Source organism: Pseudochaenichthys georgianus, chromosome 17 (genome assembly GCF_902827115.2).
Source record: "Pseudochaenichthys georgianus chromosome 17, fPseGeo1.2, whole genome shotgun sequence".
NCBI classification, from domain to species: domain Eukaryota; kingdom Metazoa; phylum Chordata; class Actinopteri; order Perciformes; family Channichthyidae; genus Pseudochaenichthys; species Pseudochaenichthys georgianus.
Genome location: NC_047519.1, coordinates 38221053 through 38236647, shown reverse-complemented (window position 1 = coordinate 38236647; position 15595 = coordinate 38221053). Strand labels below are relative to the sequence as shown.

At 44.5% G+C, this 15595-nt stretch overlaps 1 protein-coding gene across 2 annotated transcripts in view; it reads left to right on the top strand.

The window, feature by feature from the left end:
• itgb2 (integrin, beta 2) overlaps positions 1 to 8792 on the top strand; it is a 37911-nt gene extending 29119 nt beyond the window's left edge. For both annotated transcript variants that reach the window (XM_034105158.2, XM_071206306.1), the window contains 5 exons: positions 3391 to 3623; positions 3944 to 4163; positions 4641 to 4855; positions 5456 to 5622; positions 7391 to 8792. In XM_034105158.2, the coding sequence (XP_033961049.1) occupies positions 3391 to 3623; positions 3944 to 4163; positions 4641 to 4855; positions 5456 to 5622; positions 7391 to 7456 (901 nt within the window). In that variant the 3' untranslated portion in view covers positions 7457 to 8792. The remainder of the gene's footprint in view (positions 1 to 3390; positions 3624 to 3943; positions 4164 to 4640; positions 4856 to 5455; positions 5623 to 7390) is intronic.
• The last annotated feature ends 6803 nt before the right edge of the window (positions 8793 to 15595 follow it).

Sequence of the window (15595 nt, the reverse complement as noted above, 5' to 3'; positions counted from 1 at the left end):
GACACTAAAGAGTGACGCACCCAGCTGGGGGACCAGGGGACACTAAAGAGTGACGCACACAGCTGGGAGACCAGGGGACACTAAAGAGTGACGCACCCAGCTGGGGGACCAGGGGACACTAAAGAGTGACGCACACAGCTGGGAGACCAGGGGACACTAAAGAGTGACGCACCCAGCTGGGGGACCAGGGGATACAAAAAAGTGACGCACACAGCTGGAAGACCAGGGGACACTAAAGAGTGACGCACACAGCTGGGAGACCAGGGGACACTAAAGAGTGACGCACACAGCTGGGAGACCAGGGGACACTAAAGAGTGACGCACCCAGCTGGGGGACCAGGGGACACTAAAGAGTGACGCACACAGCTGGGAGACCAGGGGACACTAAAGAGTGACGCACACAGCTGGGGGACCAGGGGAGACTAAAGAGTGACGCACACAGCTGGGAGACCAGGGGACACTAAAGAGTGACGCACCCAGCTGGGGGACCAGGGGACACTAAAGAGTGACGCACACAGCTGGGAGACCAGGGGACACTAAAGAGTGACGCACCCAGCTGGGGGACCAGGGGATACAAAAAAGTGACGCACACAGCTGGAAGACCAGGGGACACTAAAGAGTGACGCACACAGCTGGGAGACCAGGGGACACTAAAGAATGACGCACACAGCTGGGAGACCAGGGGACACTAAAGAGTGACGCACACAGCTGGGAGACCAGGGGACACTAAAGAGTGACGCACACCGCTGGGAGACCAGGGGACACTAAAGAGTGACGCACACAGCTGGGAGACCAGGGGATACAAAAAAGTGACGCACACAGCTGGGAGACCAGAGGACACTAAAGAGTGACGCACACAGCTGGGAGACCAGGGGACACTAAAGAGTGACGCACACAGCTGGGAGACCAGGGGACACTAAAGAGTGACGCACACAGCTGGGAGACCAGGGGACAATAAAGAGTGACGCACACAGCTGGGAGACCAGGGGACACTAAAGAGTGACGCACACAGCTGGGAGACCAGGGGACACTAAAGAGTGACGCACCCAGCTGGGGGACCAGGGGACACTAAAGAGTGACGCACACAGCTGGGAGACCAGGGGACACTAAAGAGTGACGCACCCAGCTGGGGGACCAGGGGATACAAAAAAGTGACGCACACAGCTGGAAGACCAGGGGACACTAAAGAGTGACGCACACAGCTGGGAGACCAGGGGACACTAAAGAATGACGCACACAGCTGGGAGACCAGGGGACACTAAAGAGTGACGCACACAGCTGGGAGACCAGGGGACACTAAAGAGTGACGCACACAGCTGGGAGACCAGGGGACACTAAAGAGTGACGCACACAGCTGGGAGACCAGGGGACACTAAAGAGTGACGCACCCAGCTGGGGGACCAGGGGACACTAAAGAGTGACGCACACAGCTGGGAGACCAGGGGACACTAAAGAGTGACGCACCCAGCTGGGGGACCAGGGGACACTAAAGAGTGACGCACACAGCTGGGAGACCAGGGGACACTAAAGAGTGACGCACCCAGCTGGGGGACCAGGGGACACTAAAGAGTGACGCACACAGCTGGGAGACCAGGGGACACTAAAGAGTGACGCACCCAGCTGGGGGACCAGGGGATACAAAAAAGTGACGCACACAGCTGGAAGACCAGGGGACACTAAAGAGTGACGCACACAGCTGGGAGACCAGGGGACACTAAAGAATGACGCACACAGCTGGGAGACCAGGGGACACTAAAGAGTGATGCACACAGCTGGGAGACCAGGGGACACTAAAGAATGACGCACACAGCTGGGAGACCAGGGGACACTAAAGAGTGACGCACACAGCTGGGAGACCAGGGGACACTAAAGAGTGACGCACACAGCTGGGAGACCAGGGGACACTAAAGAGTGACGCACCCAGCTGGGGGACCAGGGGACACTAAAGAGTGACGCACACAGCTGGGAGACCAGGGGACACTAAAGAGTGACGCACCCAGCTGGGGGACCAGGGGACACTAAAGAGTGACGCACACAGCTGGGAGACCAGGGGACACTAAAGAGTGACGCACCCAGCTGGGGGACCAGGGGATACAAAAAAGTGACGCACACAGCTGGGAGACCAGGGGACACTAAAGAGTGACGCACACAGCTGGGAGACCAGGGGACACTAAAGAATGACGCACACAGCTGGGAGACCAGGGGACACTAAAGAGTGACGCACCCAGCTGGGGGACCAGGGGATACAAAAAAGTGACGCACACAGCTGGAAGACCAGGGGACACTAAAGAGTGACGCACACAGCTGGGAGACCAGGGGACACTAAAGAATGACGCACACAGCTGGGAGACCAGGGGACACTAAAGAGTGACGCACACAGCTGGGAGACCAGGGGACACTAAAGAATGACGCACACAGCTGGGAGACCAGGGGACACTAAAGAGTGACGCACACAGCTGGGGGACCAAGGGACACTAAAGAGTGACGCACACAGCTGGGAGACCAGGGGACACTAAAGAGTGACGCACACAGCTGGGAGACCAGGGGATACAAAAAAGTGACGCACACAGCTGGGAGACCAGGGGACACTAAAGAGTGACGCACACAGCTGGGACCAGAGCGCTTGGTGACGTTCAGGACTATAAAGCTGGACAACTGTCTCCGTTGTTGGAAACTTACCTAAAATGTTGTATCAGCTTATTTTTAACATGTTTCCGGTCATATTTCAGATCTGCTGGGCTTTTTGTTTAGCACATGCAACGCGTTGGCCCCTGTCGGCCACCGTAAATATGATCATAATGCGCTACAGGGGCTTGGAATTGAAAATAAAATGTACTGACAAATTAACCATTTATCCATCAAAGAATTGTCCTCTCCAGATCGAACACTGAAGAGGTTTACGTTAAATATGCCCACACACTTCCGTAAATGTCATAGCCTGTACTACACCTCTTCAACCCTACCTTATCCCTCCAGATGAAATGTGATGTCACAGTGACAGCAGAGGATGGAGGACATGTATTTCACTTTAAGAGGCATTAACTGCATATTGGCAGGACCCTATCTAGACTGTGAGAGTCAATGGGAAGACCCACAGAACTGCAGTCCCCAACAATGCATTAGTGTCCCTTCATAATCACCGAAACTTAAAGGAACCGTTCAGTGTGGCATTTCAAGGGATTGTGTTTATTTCAAAATTGTAAACTACATGACACTTCCCATCCGCCTCAGCTGTCTTTGTGTTCAGTGCTAATTAGCTAATGTTGGCATGCTACAGCCCCACAAACTTGAGCCTGGTAAATGTTTCCAAACAGCATACCGCTTATACCAAAACGTAAACATAGTTCCTGTAATTACGGTGTTGTTGCTCTCCGTGTTGTCCTCATTCAGCTGCAGCGAAGGCTCCATCGGTCAGTTCTGCGAGTGCTCGATTGGGGAAAAAGACGAGCTCACGCTGCGAGCGTCCTGTCAGAGGAACAACGGCACCGAGTGTGAGGGCCGAGGAGATTGTGTGTGTGGCAGGTGCCAGTGCCACACCACAGAGAGTGGAAGTAGTTACTATGGTGACTTCTGCGAGTGTGACGATGAGCACTGTGAGAAGTTCCAGAATAAACTATGTGGAGGTAGAGTTTTAGTAATTTTCCAAAAAACATTACTTTTTTCATTGTGTGTTTTACCAGATAGCTATAGGTACTTTCATCGAAACACTTTGTATCTCTCAGACCTAACATATGGGCGAATTGCATTTACTTTCTCATAAATCATTTGTAAAGCATAAAGCAAAGTACCAGGAAAACCCCAATATTTGTTTTAACATAAAGACATTCATGAAATGTTTTTACAAGATATAGTTATAGAACTACCAGCACCTCCCACATTCTGCCCAATGGGATCTCCTACTGCAAATGTACTTGAACTCTTTTCTCCATTTCTCTACTTGTAGGAAACGGTAAATGCAATTGTGGCAGATGTGACTGCTTTTCAGGCTTTGAAGGCTCAGCCTGTCAGTGTAAGGTGTCTGAGGAGGGCTGTAGGACCCTCAACAACACCGTGTGCTACAACAGAGGGACCTGCAAGTGTAACCGCTGTGAGTGTAAGGACGGATACCAGCATCCACGATGCCACAAATGCCTCGGCTGCCTAGACCCCTGCCAGACCAAACTGTAAGGATGTAAACTTCTACTGAACCTTTACTTCAAATGATTGTCGACCTATCACATTTAAAAAAGAAATCACTCCAATAATATGTGGAAGCTGCGAAAATGCCCCGGGTGATTTAAACTGTTTTTGGGGGAAGATGGTGCAGCATAAAGAACATTGATTAGCTTAAGGTTTTGTTGGGTAATTATTACAATAAATGTTTGTGATGTTACTTTTTTGTAGTTCTTCTCTGATATCATCAGTATCTACCCAGAAAGATAATCTGAACATTTGTTTTACTGTTGTGTTTCAACATGTTATATCTTATCTTATCTTAAATGTAAGTTTAGCAAACATAGGTACTATTTCTCAAAAGTATCCTATGCTTATACAATACTTGTGTCAATGCATTATTTGTAAATTCATAGTAATGTTTTAAATGATGGCATGTTTAAACAATTGGAAACATTTTATGAATTTAAAAATAATCTTGTTTTCAGGAACTGCATTGAATGCCTTGGCTTTGAGTCCGGTCCCTTTAAAAAAAACTGCAGTGTGGCTTGCAAAAAAAGCATTTATCACGAGATGGTTGATCAGTTCACCGTACAAAGCAAGAAGTGCCATCAGAAGGACACGGAGGGATGCTGGATCAGGTTCGATCTGGACCAGTTGTTCGGAGAAGATCACTACAAGGCTAACATTCTCAAAGAGAGAGGTGAGCAGCTCATAATGTGTGGAATATTCTTCAGAGCTATCAAACTCTTACATTGAAGTACTATTGTATGCTATTTGGAAACATTTAACAAGACTAAAGTTGTTAGCAGGTTTGTGGGGCTGTAGACACAGCGGTGCTTTTAACTAAATGCTAGACACAGCATTTTAACATGGTCATGCTTTTCAGCAGGTGTACTATAATGTTTATTATGTTCTTACATGCTAATATTTTTCTAGTAAGCACTAAACACAAAAACAGCTGAGGCTGATGGGAAGTTTTGCAGGTATTTGTTCATGAATATGAAGCAATATGGAAAGTCAGAGGATCACTAAAGTTATCGCATTGCAACTAGTTTTTATATAAGTTAGTCAGAGGATTACCATCATTTTTAGGATTCACTCTCCGGGGACCATTCATGTCAACACAAAACAGTTCAAATAGTCCAAAGTGGTATGCCGACTGACCAACAAGCCGGCCAAAATAAACACTCACAAATGTCAGCAGACATACTCTATTCTTCAATTCATAATGTTTGATATAGGCTGTCCTTTCCGATATCAGTAAACCTTTCTGTCGCCTAATTTCTCCCTGTTCCTCCAGACTGTCCGAAGCCCCCCAGTGTCATAGCTATCATCGGGGGCTCCATTGCATCTGTTGCTCTCATTGGCATCCTGATGCTGATGCTCATCAAGCTACTCCTCTACATGAAGGACATAAAAGAATTCAGAAAATTTGAAAATGAAAAGAAGAAATCCAAGTGGGCAGAGGTGAGACAATCTAGATATTTTTATACATTGTTGCCCAAAAAGTTGGAATAAAATATTTTTTACCGCTTCTCATTTAATGATTGGGACAATTTGATTTATTCTTGATAGATAATGTATATCTTCTCAAAACATTATTGATCAATCTCTTTCAAACTTATCACAGTGAAAATTAAATAGGAATAGAAAAAGGAAAGTGTCTGAAAACTAAATTATTCCAACTTTATGGCTAACATTGTATACATATATATATATATATATATATATATATACATATATATACATACACTGAACAAAAATATAAACGCAACACTTTTGTTTTTGCTCCCATTTTTCATGAGATGAACTCAAAGATCTAAAACATTTACACAAAATAACCATTTCTCTCAAATATTGTTCACAAATCTGAAAAGCTCTGTGATAGTGAGCACTTCTCCTTTGCCGAGATAATCCATCCCACCTCACAGGTGTGGCATATCAAGATGCTGATTAGACAGCAGGATTATTGCACATGTGTGCCTGTGTTCGTCGTCCATTACATACGCCTGCCCATACCATAACCCCACCACCACCATGTGCCACTCGATTCACAACATTACCCTACCCCTACCCCTCACACCGGATACTGCCTGGTTTTCGGACCCCCCAGACCCCCCAATAAAGCAAAACTGCACGTTTCGGAGTGGCCTTTTATTGTGGCCAGCCTAAGGCACACCTGTGCAATAATCATTATCTCGGCAAAGGAGAAGTGCTCACTATCACAGATTTTTTCAGATTTGTCAACAATATTTGAGAGAAAAGGTTATTTTGTGTTTATACATTTTTTTTTTTTCGATCTTTGAGTTCATCTCATGAAAAATGGGAGCAAAAACAAAAGTGTTGTGTTTATATTTTTGTTCAGTGTAGTTCTGAAATGTCGCGTTCACACCAAAAAGAGCCGGAACTAAAATGAGTAGCTGCTTTCACACCGCAGGACTTGCAAACTTTTTAACCCCATTTACAGTCCCTGCTAGAGAGCAGGTACTTTCGTGGGAGAAAAAGGTTCCTATGTCTGATTGGCTGGGCGGATTGCAAACCACGCCCCATAAAACTCAAAAAAAGTGTTGTGAAGCCGCCATTTTATTATCCTCGCATTAGCATTATTAGCATTAGCATTAGCCCAGCGCAGAAACGCAGAGTAATTTATGGCAACACAAAATAAAACATGGGAGAGGTGGAGATGAGGAGGTGTCGACATTCTGGCGATTTACTCGGAAGGCTTCAGTAGAAGCTGCTGGGACTCCCAGCAGCTTCTACTGAAGCCTTCCCCAACTCCGGGGACTTCCGGTCGGGGACTTTGGGCGGCAGTATACGCCGTGAAGTTGTTTTCGGCCTGCCAGTAAACCCAAAGCAGAAGAAGAAGAAGTGACGTCAGCGGCTTTATTTGCCTAATCCTCCCCAGGGATTTATTCCGGTGTGAACGCGATCTGTACTTAGTTCTGATGAACCTTTGTGGGAAAAGTTCTCCGGTGTGAAAGCGCCTAATGGGACTGTGTGGAATTTGTATTTGCTTGTTTCATAAGATTTTAAAACTTAAACTTTAGTGTTAAAGAAAATATCCCTTTATTTCATATTTTATTGTATTAAAAATGATTGTATCATTTGTGTGAAATTATCTTCATTAGCGTATGAATTATTGTCTAAGAGACACACAGAATACCTGAAAACATAATAACTTATAATAAACATCATAGATGAAAGAAACTAAGCATTTTGATTTGTGTGTTGCCAGGCTGACAACCCTCTGTTCCAGACGGCCACCACCTCGGTGAGCAACCCCACCTTCACCGGAGAGTGAGACACACAGAGGTGCAGCGCTCACACAACACACATCCATGTGTGTTTAGGGCAAGGTCATTTGTAATGCCCAAATATTTATCAACTTGTGTTAATGTTGACACGCTGTCGTTCTTAAAGGGGCCCTATTCTGCTTTTTGCATTTTTCCCTTTCCTGTAGTGTGTTCAAATTGATTTTAAATAAATGTAATCCCTGTGTTCCCTCCAGAGGGAGTTTCTTTCCCACAGCTGTTATTATCTGAGGGGGGCAGAAAAGCAACATTCATGCATCAGTCTCATTTTAGTCACCCAGACAGATTCACTGTATATCCTCAGGTCCTGAGAGAGAGTCTGACGGGACGTTGTTACTGGGAGGTGAAGTGGAGAGGGGGAGAAGTTGATGTAGCAGTCGCATACAAGAATATCAGCAGAGCAGGGGGTGAAAGTTTATTTGGATTTGATGACAAGTCTTGGGCGGTAGATTGCGACCAAAACAGTTATTCATTTCCTCACAACAGTATCCAGACTCCTGTCTCAGGTCCTTGGTCCTCCAGAGTAGGAGTGCACCTGGATCACAGAGCAGGTGTTCTGTCCTTCTACAGCGTCTCTGAAACCATGACTCTCCTCCACAGAGTCCAGACCACATTCACTCAGCCGCTTCATGCTGGAGTTTGGCTTTATGGTAATGGAGCCACAGCTGAGTTTTGTAAACTGAAATAGCCTGAAGTCATTTGAGGAACTCTTCTACTTCTTAAACTCATTGCGTCCATCATTGTTGCTGAGAGCTGAGTGTTCATGTCTTCACTGCACAGAGATCAGCTGTCAATCAAACATGATGGGATGTGCTTTAACGTCTTCTCACGAATTGTTCTGTAGATGCTGGAGTTTCTTCAGGCGGCGCTCCTTCCTGTGTCTGTGTAGCCATGGAGGCTGTCACTGCTCAGGAGGGTTGCTGTTCACCTCAACTCATATTTCTCTGCATGAAAACTGTAAACTTTGCTTTAAATATGTGTTGAATATCGATATTGATGTATTTGTATGTTGTTGTTTCTCTTGTAAAGCTTGAGTCTTCAGAGAGAAAGCACCAGAGCTTCTTTCATTTTTGATATTTTTTTCTAAAAGTCTTTTATTTTTGACTGAGTCTCAACGTGTTGAATGCATAAATGAAAGTTTGAATAATGAAACAATACACATTAAAAGAAAACTCATAACAAAGAAAAGCTAACAGGTTGAGTTTGTAATAAATTGTGTTTCTATTTTTCAACATATGTGATGAGTGCCTCATTTACATGTCCGGAAAAAATGTAATGCTTGGCTTTTTCTTGTTAATAAAAGAGTTAAGAGGACAAAAGTGAAAATCTAAGTCTTTCTATTTTTTTATTATAAAAATAACTAACTTATCTTTCGGAAATTAAATATTTGCATTTTCATATATTTTATTTATTTTTAGGATTAAGAAAACATTACCTTTTCGATAACGCAGCTCTTTCAGTAAACCCTGCACATGTTTCGTCAGGTTGGTGTAGATGTTTCTTACACACCACAGGAAAGGGAACCCCAAAAAGCTTAGGGCTTCTTCAAGTCTATTTAAGTCTTGCTGCCATACTATAAATCCCACCATACATAAAGGGCTTTAAAGACTCACACTCGCCCTTTAAATGTGATTGATTTGGATTCATTCTTGATTCTCCAGCTCTTACTCACAGCTCAGTTCGATCCAGATGAAGTCTTTTGGCGGATTCCCACTGCAGGGCCTCGTACGGTATAGTTAGGCCTTTGTAGGTCTGGCTCACTTTATGCTGCGTTTCCATTACAGTTGAGTTTAGTAGCTGGGCAGTAACTATAGTAACGCAGTGTAGGCGGAGCCGTGACGTCATCTTCAATGCGAAACACAAAACCAACATCAGCCGTTAGCTGTTAGCCCTCAGAGCTCACAGCTCCTCATATCTGTTCAGAAACTAGACAAAAGTTAAACAAGTACAAACCACAGACTGCCTGTGTCATGGAGGATACAGTCGCTGGTTTATTTATGTCTGTATAGGCCGTTGTTGTGAGTGTGGACGGTCGGAGCATATATAACGTTAGCTTAGCCAAGCTACATTTAGAAATCACGCATTTTAAAAGGTTTTTCGCCTGCCGTCTGTCTGCAGACTTGTCAAAGCATTAATTCATGGTTTTTACTAACCGGTATCAGTGTGTTGTTACTTCGGCATCACTTTGAAACGTGTATTACAATTAAATCACGGTAAAATATGTTCATTGCGCCATTTGATGCCCAGGTTCTCCAGGAACACACTGGAGGAGGAGGTGGTTTTAAACAGGAAAGAGATATCCATGCTCAGCTCTCCGTGGAAGGTCGGGAAGTGGAGGTACGACGGCACAATCCCAAACCATGCCCTACACCCTACCCCTACCCCTACACACTACGCCTCCGTTTGCGTGTTCGCGCGGAGGGTCCGCCACATTAAGTGCTGATCCAAACCAACGAGTGTGGAGCGGTGTGGAGGGGGAGTGGGTTATCAAGCCCTCAAACAGCGAGTCTGTCAAGGAGTGAACTCTGAGGCATGAACTCAAATGGACGACTCAAACTCAGACTCAGATAGTGTTCAAAATAAAGACTTTACTGGAATTGACACGGTAACAAAACAGGGAAAACAAAAACACTCTTTCGAGGAAAAACAAGAACTAATGCTTAAAGGTAAGTGAGATGTCCGTGGAGTAGGCTGGTACATTAGTCCTGAATGAGGAAACGCACTGGCAATGGACAGGAGGGAGCTAGCACAATATATACACAGGGTAAGGGGAACAGGTGGAAACAATCAGGGCGGGGAAAACAATCACGGACGCAGGAGACAGATAGGGGCGGGGAGCGTGGAGGCCTGAAATGAGACGGAGAATTACTTAATGAAATAAACATAAAGCACAGGACAAAGGGACATGACAAAACTAACATAAAGAATACACTTTCACAATGAGTTTCTTAGACATGACAGAAGAGGTTTCTCAATACTCAAATGTCGAGGAGGCTCTCTGGAGGAGCTATAACCGAGGATACACTGATGGTTCCTTCACGGCTCCTCCGCGGATGCATTTCCGGGAACTGTGGAGTCGTGACGCACGGCCGGACTTATCTCAGCCAATGACAGCTCTGCATGCATCCCCTGGATATTATTTTAGAAACTGCTTTCAACGCGATGTTTACAGTGAGAACAGCTGTGAGGTCCGTGCAGAAAGCAGAGCAGGGTGTAAAATATATATCACTCAGTATAACAGGCCTACTCTCTTTATTTGCTTTAGTTTAGTAGATATCTACAAACAAAGAGTCGATGTTTTTCTAAGACCATTTAGTGCTTCACATAATAAAATACACAACGGCTGTAGCCTGATTATGCTTTAGGATCTGTAGGTGCGTGTTGTACAGTGTGTAGGTGTGTGTGTTGTACAGTGCGTAAATGCGGCGGACAGACGGGTCTCAGTTGGTTTGGTGTCCTCTGCTTACTTTTAATACTTGTAAATACAACTGTTGGCCCGTAATTTCAATTCCCCATTTCAGCGACCAGAGAGAGGGGGATATATCCAGTCTCTGATTGTGTTACGTTATTATGAGAGTGCTCTCATACTTGTTTGAGTCTGAAATTGTATATATTTATAAATGTGTGTGTGTGTGTGTGTGTGTGTGTGTGTGTGTGTGTGTGTGTGTGTGTGTGTGTGTGTGTGTGTGTGTGTGTGTGTGTGTGTGTGTGTGTGTGTGTGTGTGTGTGTGTGTGTGTGTGTGTGTGTGTGTCCACATCTGTAGCCTGTTATTGTCTCATTATACCGCACTGTCAATGAATCAAAGTAAAATATATAAGTCGTCATGAACACATCTGTCCATCAGACAGAGGCTGCTGTGCCTCCTGTCATCATTAATGGACGTCTCTTTAAGATGACCGCTCAGAGGAGAGGAGTTCTCATTTCTCTAACCGCCTGCTGCTTCCCCTCCTCTCTCCTCGGCTCCCCTCCTCGACTCCTCCGTTCGCATCTCCTGTGGGCGGGACTAAGTATCGAGGATAGGAGTCGAGGAGGGGAGTCGAGGAGGGGACATTTGAGTATTGAGAAACATCTAGAGTTCCAGCAAACATCCACTGATGAATTGCGATGTTAACAACCTCATGATAACCTAATTTGTTTTTAAAGTTTGGATCAAACCTGTGTTTAGTCTAGAAAAAGGTAACTGTGTGCATTTTATTATAAAGTTGTGTATATTTACAGACTGTTGCAAAAATTAAGAAGCTTATAAACATCAGGTTTAAAACTAAAAGAACAGAATTTAAGATGTTTGGAGTTGTATTTGTTCATTTAAACTTTTTGTCTAAGAGATGCTGATTTGAAACCGTTGTTACATACAGTTACGGCATTTCCTGTTTCTGCCGGAGAGAGGGAGGCCGTCCCAAAGCTTGCTGCTGTATTTACTCCCTCCATCTGACAGGAGGGAGCCTCGTTGAGCTGTGAGTGTCACTCCACGGAGTTCACTCTGTCACGGAGGGGGAGTCTGTAGGGGTAGGGTGTAGGGCGTGGTTTGGGATTGGGCCGACGTCTCCTTATCGAAAAACGCAGCGTTCTAGAAGTTCTCTGAGATAAGGCAATGAAAACTCCTGGTCAAGATTACTAAGATTCAAAAATGTCCCAACTTGGGATCATTAAAGTACTATCTTATCTAAATTAATGGGAAAACGCCAGGTTACGTATTGTAACCCTTGTAATATTAACACAGGCGGAGCCCTCTATTCACAACACACTCTCACTCCCTAAACGTCCATGAGCGACGCTTGGTCAGGGTCCCGTGGCGTGCAGTTGAGATGCGCCGAGGCTCCTTCAGCTTCATAAACGGCCACAAAGAGCTTTCAACTGATTGCAATGTATTCCCATCGGCGGCGGTATTTTACGCTCAGGGAAGCACCGCATCCATTTATGTCGGCAGCTCTTAAAGGCAATGTGAGCGTCCATTCCCATTGGATAACGGAGAATTGTACACCCGGAAGTAAGTATTCTCCTTACTGTCGATTGATTTGACAGTGATATCTCCACTACTCATCAACTCAAAAACACCAGATTATCCTTGTTAATTAAACGACATTGATGGGTTTAAATTGTGTGCAATGCTTTTGTGTTTTTCCCCTTCAATTCTGAGAAACAACTTGTTTTCACTGAAATGTGGAGCGCCAAAGAGACTACATACCCACAATCCCCAGCTATTGTTGTGATACTGATTTTTGAGTTGTTGAAATGGAAGGGTTTGGTCTCTATATATCCAACCCAGTCTCACGGCATTTCGTGTTCACCAACACGATTTTTTATCTATTGATTCGTGTTCGCCAACACGATTTGCCCCTTTTTTTCGTGTTGCACAGCACGAATTTAAAAGCAATGTATTTCAACTGCCTGCAGCACGTCTTTTGTGTGGTTCATAAAAACATGTTATTACTCAATATCAAGCCACAATTATTGCTTTTATCTTAAATCGTATAATTTCGGACTTTTGTTGCCGTCTGTGATGAAAAGAAATGGGGCTCAGAGCCTCAGGATACTGAAATCTGTATTTTTTAAATCTTTTTTTCCTTCTAATTTGTTATTCTTTTCAAAATAACACACAATTATCCTTGCTTTTATGTATTGGTTTAATTCCATAATCTCTGGCTTTTTTGGCGTCCGTCAGGGACTGAATTTCAAAATAAAATAACCGGAAACAGACGTAGGCCTATAAGCAGGGGCGGACTGGGACTACAAATCAGCCCGGGACTCTCGACCGGCCCACTTCGGTACCGCCGGCCCACAGCGGTACTGCCAGTAAATACCGCTAGTAAATACCGCTAGTAAATTGTCGACGGACGGACGGGTAGACAATTTACTAGCGGTAGACATTAAGGGTAAATAATGTATAACTGGCCCGGAGCATTCGTCCAAAAAAGAAATTTGACTAATAATGAAGAAAATTAACACATTTCTTGCAATAGTAATGTATGCACTAACTACATTACTACTTGTACTACAACATTTTAATCATCAGTTCTTCCTCATTTTCCTCAATTGTTCATATTTGGTTTATTAAAATAATGATATTGTGGTCATTGTTAAAAAATGTCTGCTATTATTATTATTATTATTTGTATTGTACGTTCTGCCTTCCTGTCATTAGGAGTTAGACATGTAATGGCTATGTAATAGATTTGATTAGAACCTTCATTATCCTAAACTGCTGGGACATTTCGCCAATACCTTTATATTGTCTACTCTTCACTTACTTGTCAGCATAGGTCGGCATTGATGTACAGAGCCGACAGAAGACCTTGTTTATATTGGCATCATATGGAGAGGTGCAGCCAGTGACGCGTCATAAAACCAGGAAGTAAGCTGCTGGTTCCCTCGACAAGGGTTTTGGATAGTGATGGCGAGATGAAGCCTTATGAAGCTTTGAAGCTTTCCAGCCAATTGGTTCGCAAAAGGGTTCATCTCATGAGGCTTCATCATGGGCTTCATTTGAACACAAACCCCCCTGTTGGTCAAAGTGTGTAAAACAGGCCGATTGGACTTCTCAACAGTGTGCTCTATCTCATACCGAGTTCCCATTGAGTAAAGCCTTAGAATAACTCTAAACAACGAACATAAAATCATATTTTCATGTTAACAATATTGTATTTATTCCAGTTTAATGATTGTGATTGAAAAGCCTAAGGAGGCTGGTAAACATTGCAAAGAGGGATTTGTATTCCTTAATAATATTCATAAACTTAACCATGTTGTAGCCGGAGAAAGGCTAAACCATATCAAAGAATACATTTATTAACTACATTGTCTCATTTAGCTGTAGCTTTTATAAACAACAAAAAAGACGTATTGTTCAGTCGTTGAACCAGGGACCCTGCGGTCATGAGTCAACTGCTTTCCAGCTGAGCCACAGGACACACACTAAAGCTCCCGGAAAAAACTGCAACATATGTATTCCTGTATTTATTGATGTTTTTATTCCTACATTTATTTATGCTTGTATCTATTTATTATGACATGTTCCGACCTCTATAAGTGAGGGTCTGAGCTCTCTTAATCCATCGTGTCCCCGGGCCCGCCGGGTACAGGAGGGGTATTATGGTTCTTGAATACATCAATGGGTAATATGAGCGTCGTGGTTCAACCATACTGTATGGGTTCAACGGTTCAACCGATCTGAATGGCTTCCTGAAGCAGTCACGTGGTATCGACAGGCAGCGAGGCTTCGTTTGTCATGGATGACGTCACTGGCCCAAAACGATACAAGCCTCGATACATGCTTCACAAAAAGCTTCGGGGATTACTCGACACACGCTCCGAAGCCTCGGCGCAATACGTAACATCACTCGTTTTGGAAAATAGCTGGAAATAAGGTCTGTGGAAAACAAACCATTTGATAAATGCACGTTTTGTTCAGCCGGATAATCTCCACATGTCTACCCTACTTTTATAATTTTCGAATCATAAATCTAATCGATAGATTATAAAAGGGTTTTAGGACGGTCACTGCAGCCAACTCCATCAAGCAGGCTGAAACTTTCTCTCCCTCTTCTTCTCATACTCCCTGTCACTCTCCTCTAACTCCTCCGGTGACTTTCTTTTATTTGAAGATTGTTTTTTGCACGGCGCTTGGCCGGTTACGGCTGGTATTAAAAACATTTGGCGAATGGTTAGGTGGCGCGATAGTCTGTAGTGAAGCAGCGCGCTCCCGCTCACGGGAGCCTGCTCCCGCTGCGCTCCGGAGCAAACAGCTGTTTGCTTTTCACCCAACAACAACGACAACCGACTCACGGAACGCTATGTTGTAGCGTTTATAAACGAAACAATTTAACTAAATTACTAGTCAAAATACCAATACCACAAGACAAATTTTTTTTTTAAAGCAATATTTTTAGTGGCCCGAGCGGGCAAGTGGAAAGTACGTTATGCTGGCCCGGGGTGTCTAAATAGAGCTTCCAGGCCAGCGGGCCATTTAATGTCGAGCCCTGCCGGTTACCGGCCGGCCCACATCGTCCGACCGGCCCACTTCAGTACCGGCCCATCGGGATTCGTCCCGAACGTCCCGATGGCCAGTCCGCCCCTGCCTATAAGGGACAGTTCGAGCATCATCGACTTTGCGCTGTCATCGAGGTGAGGA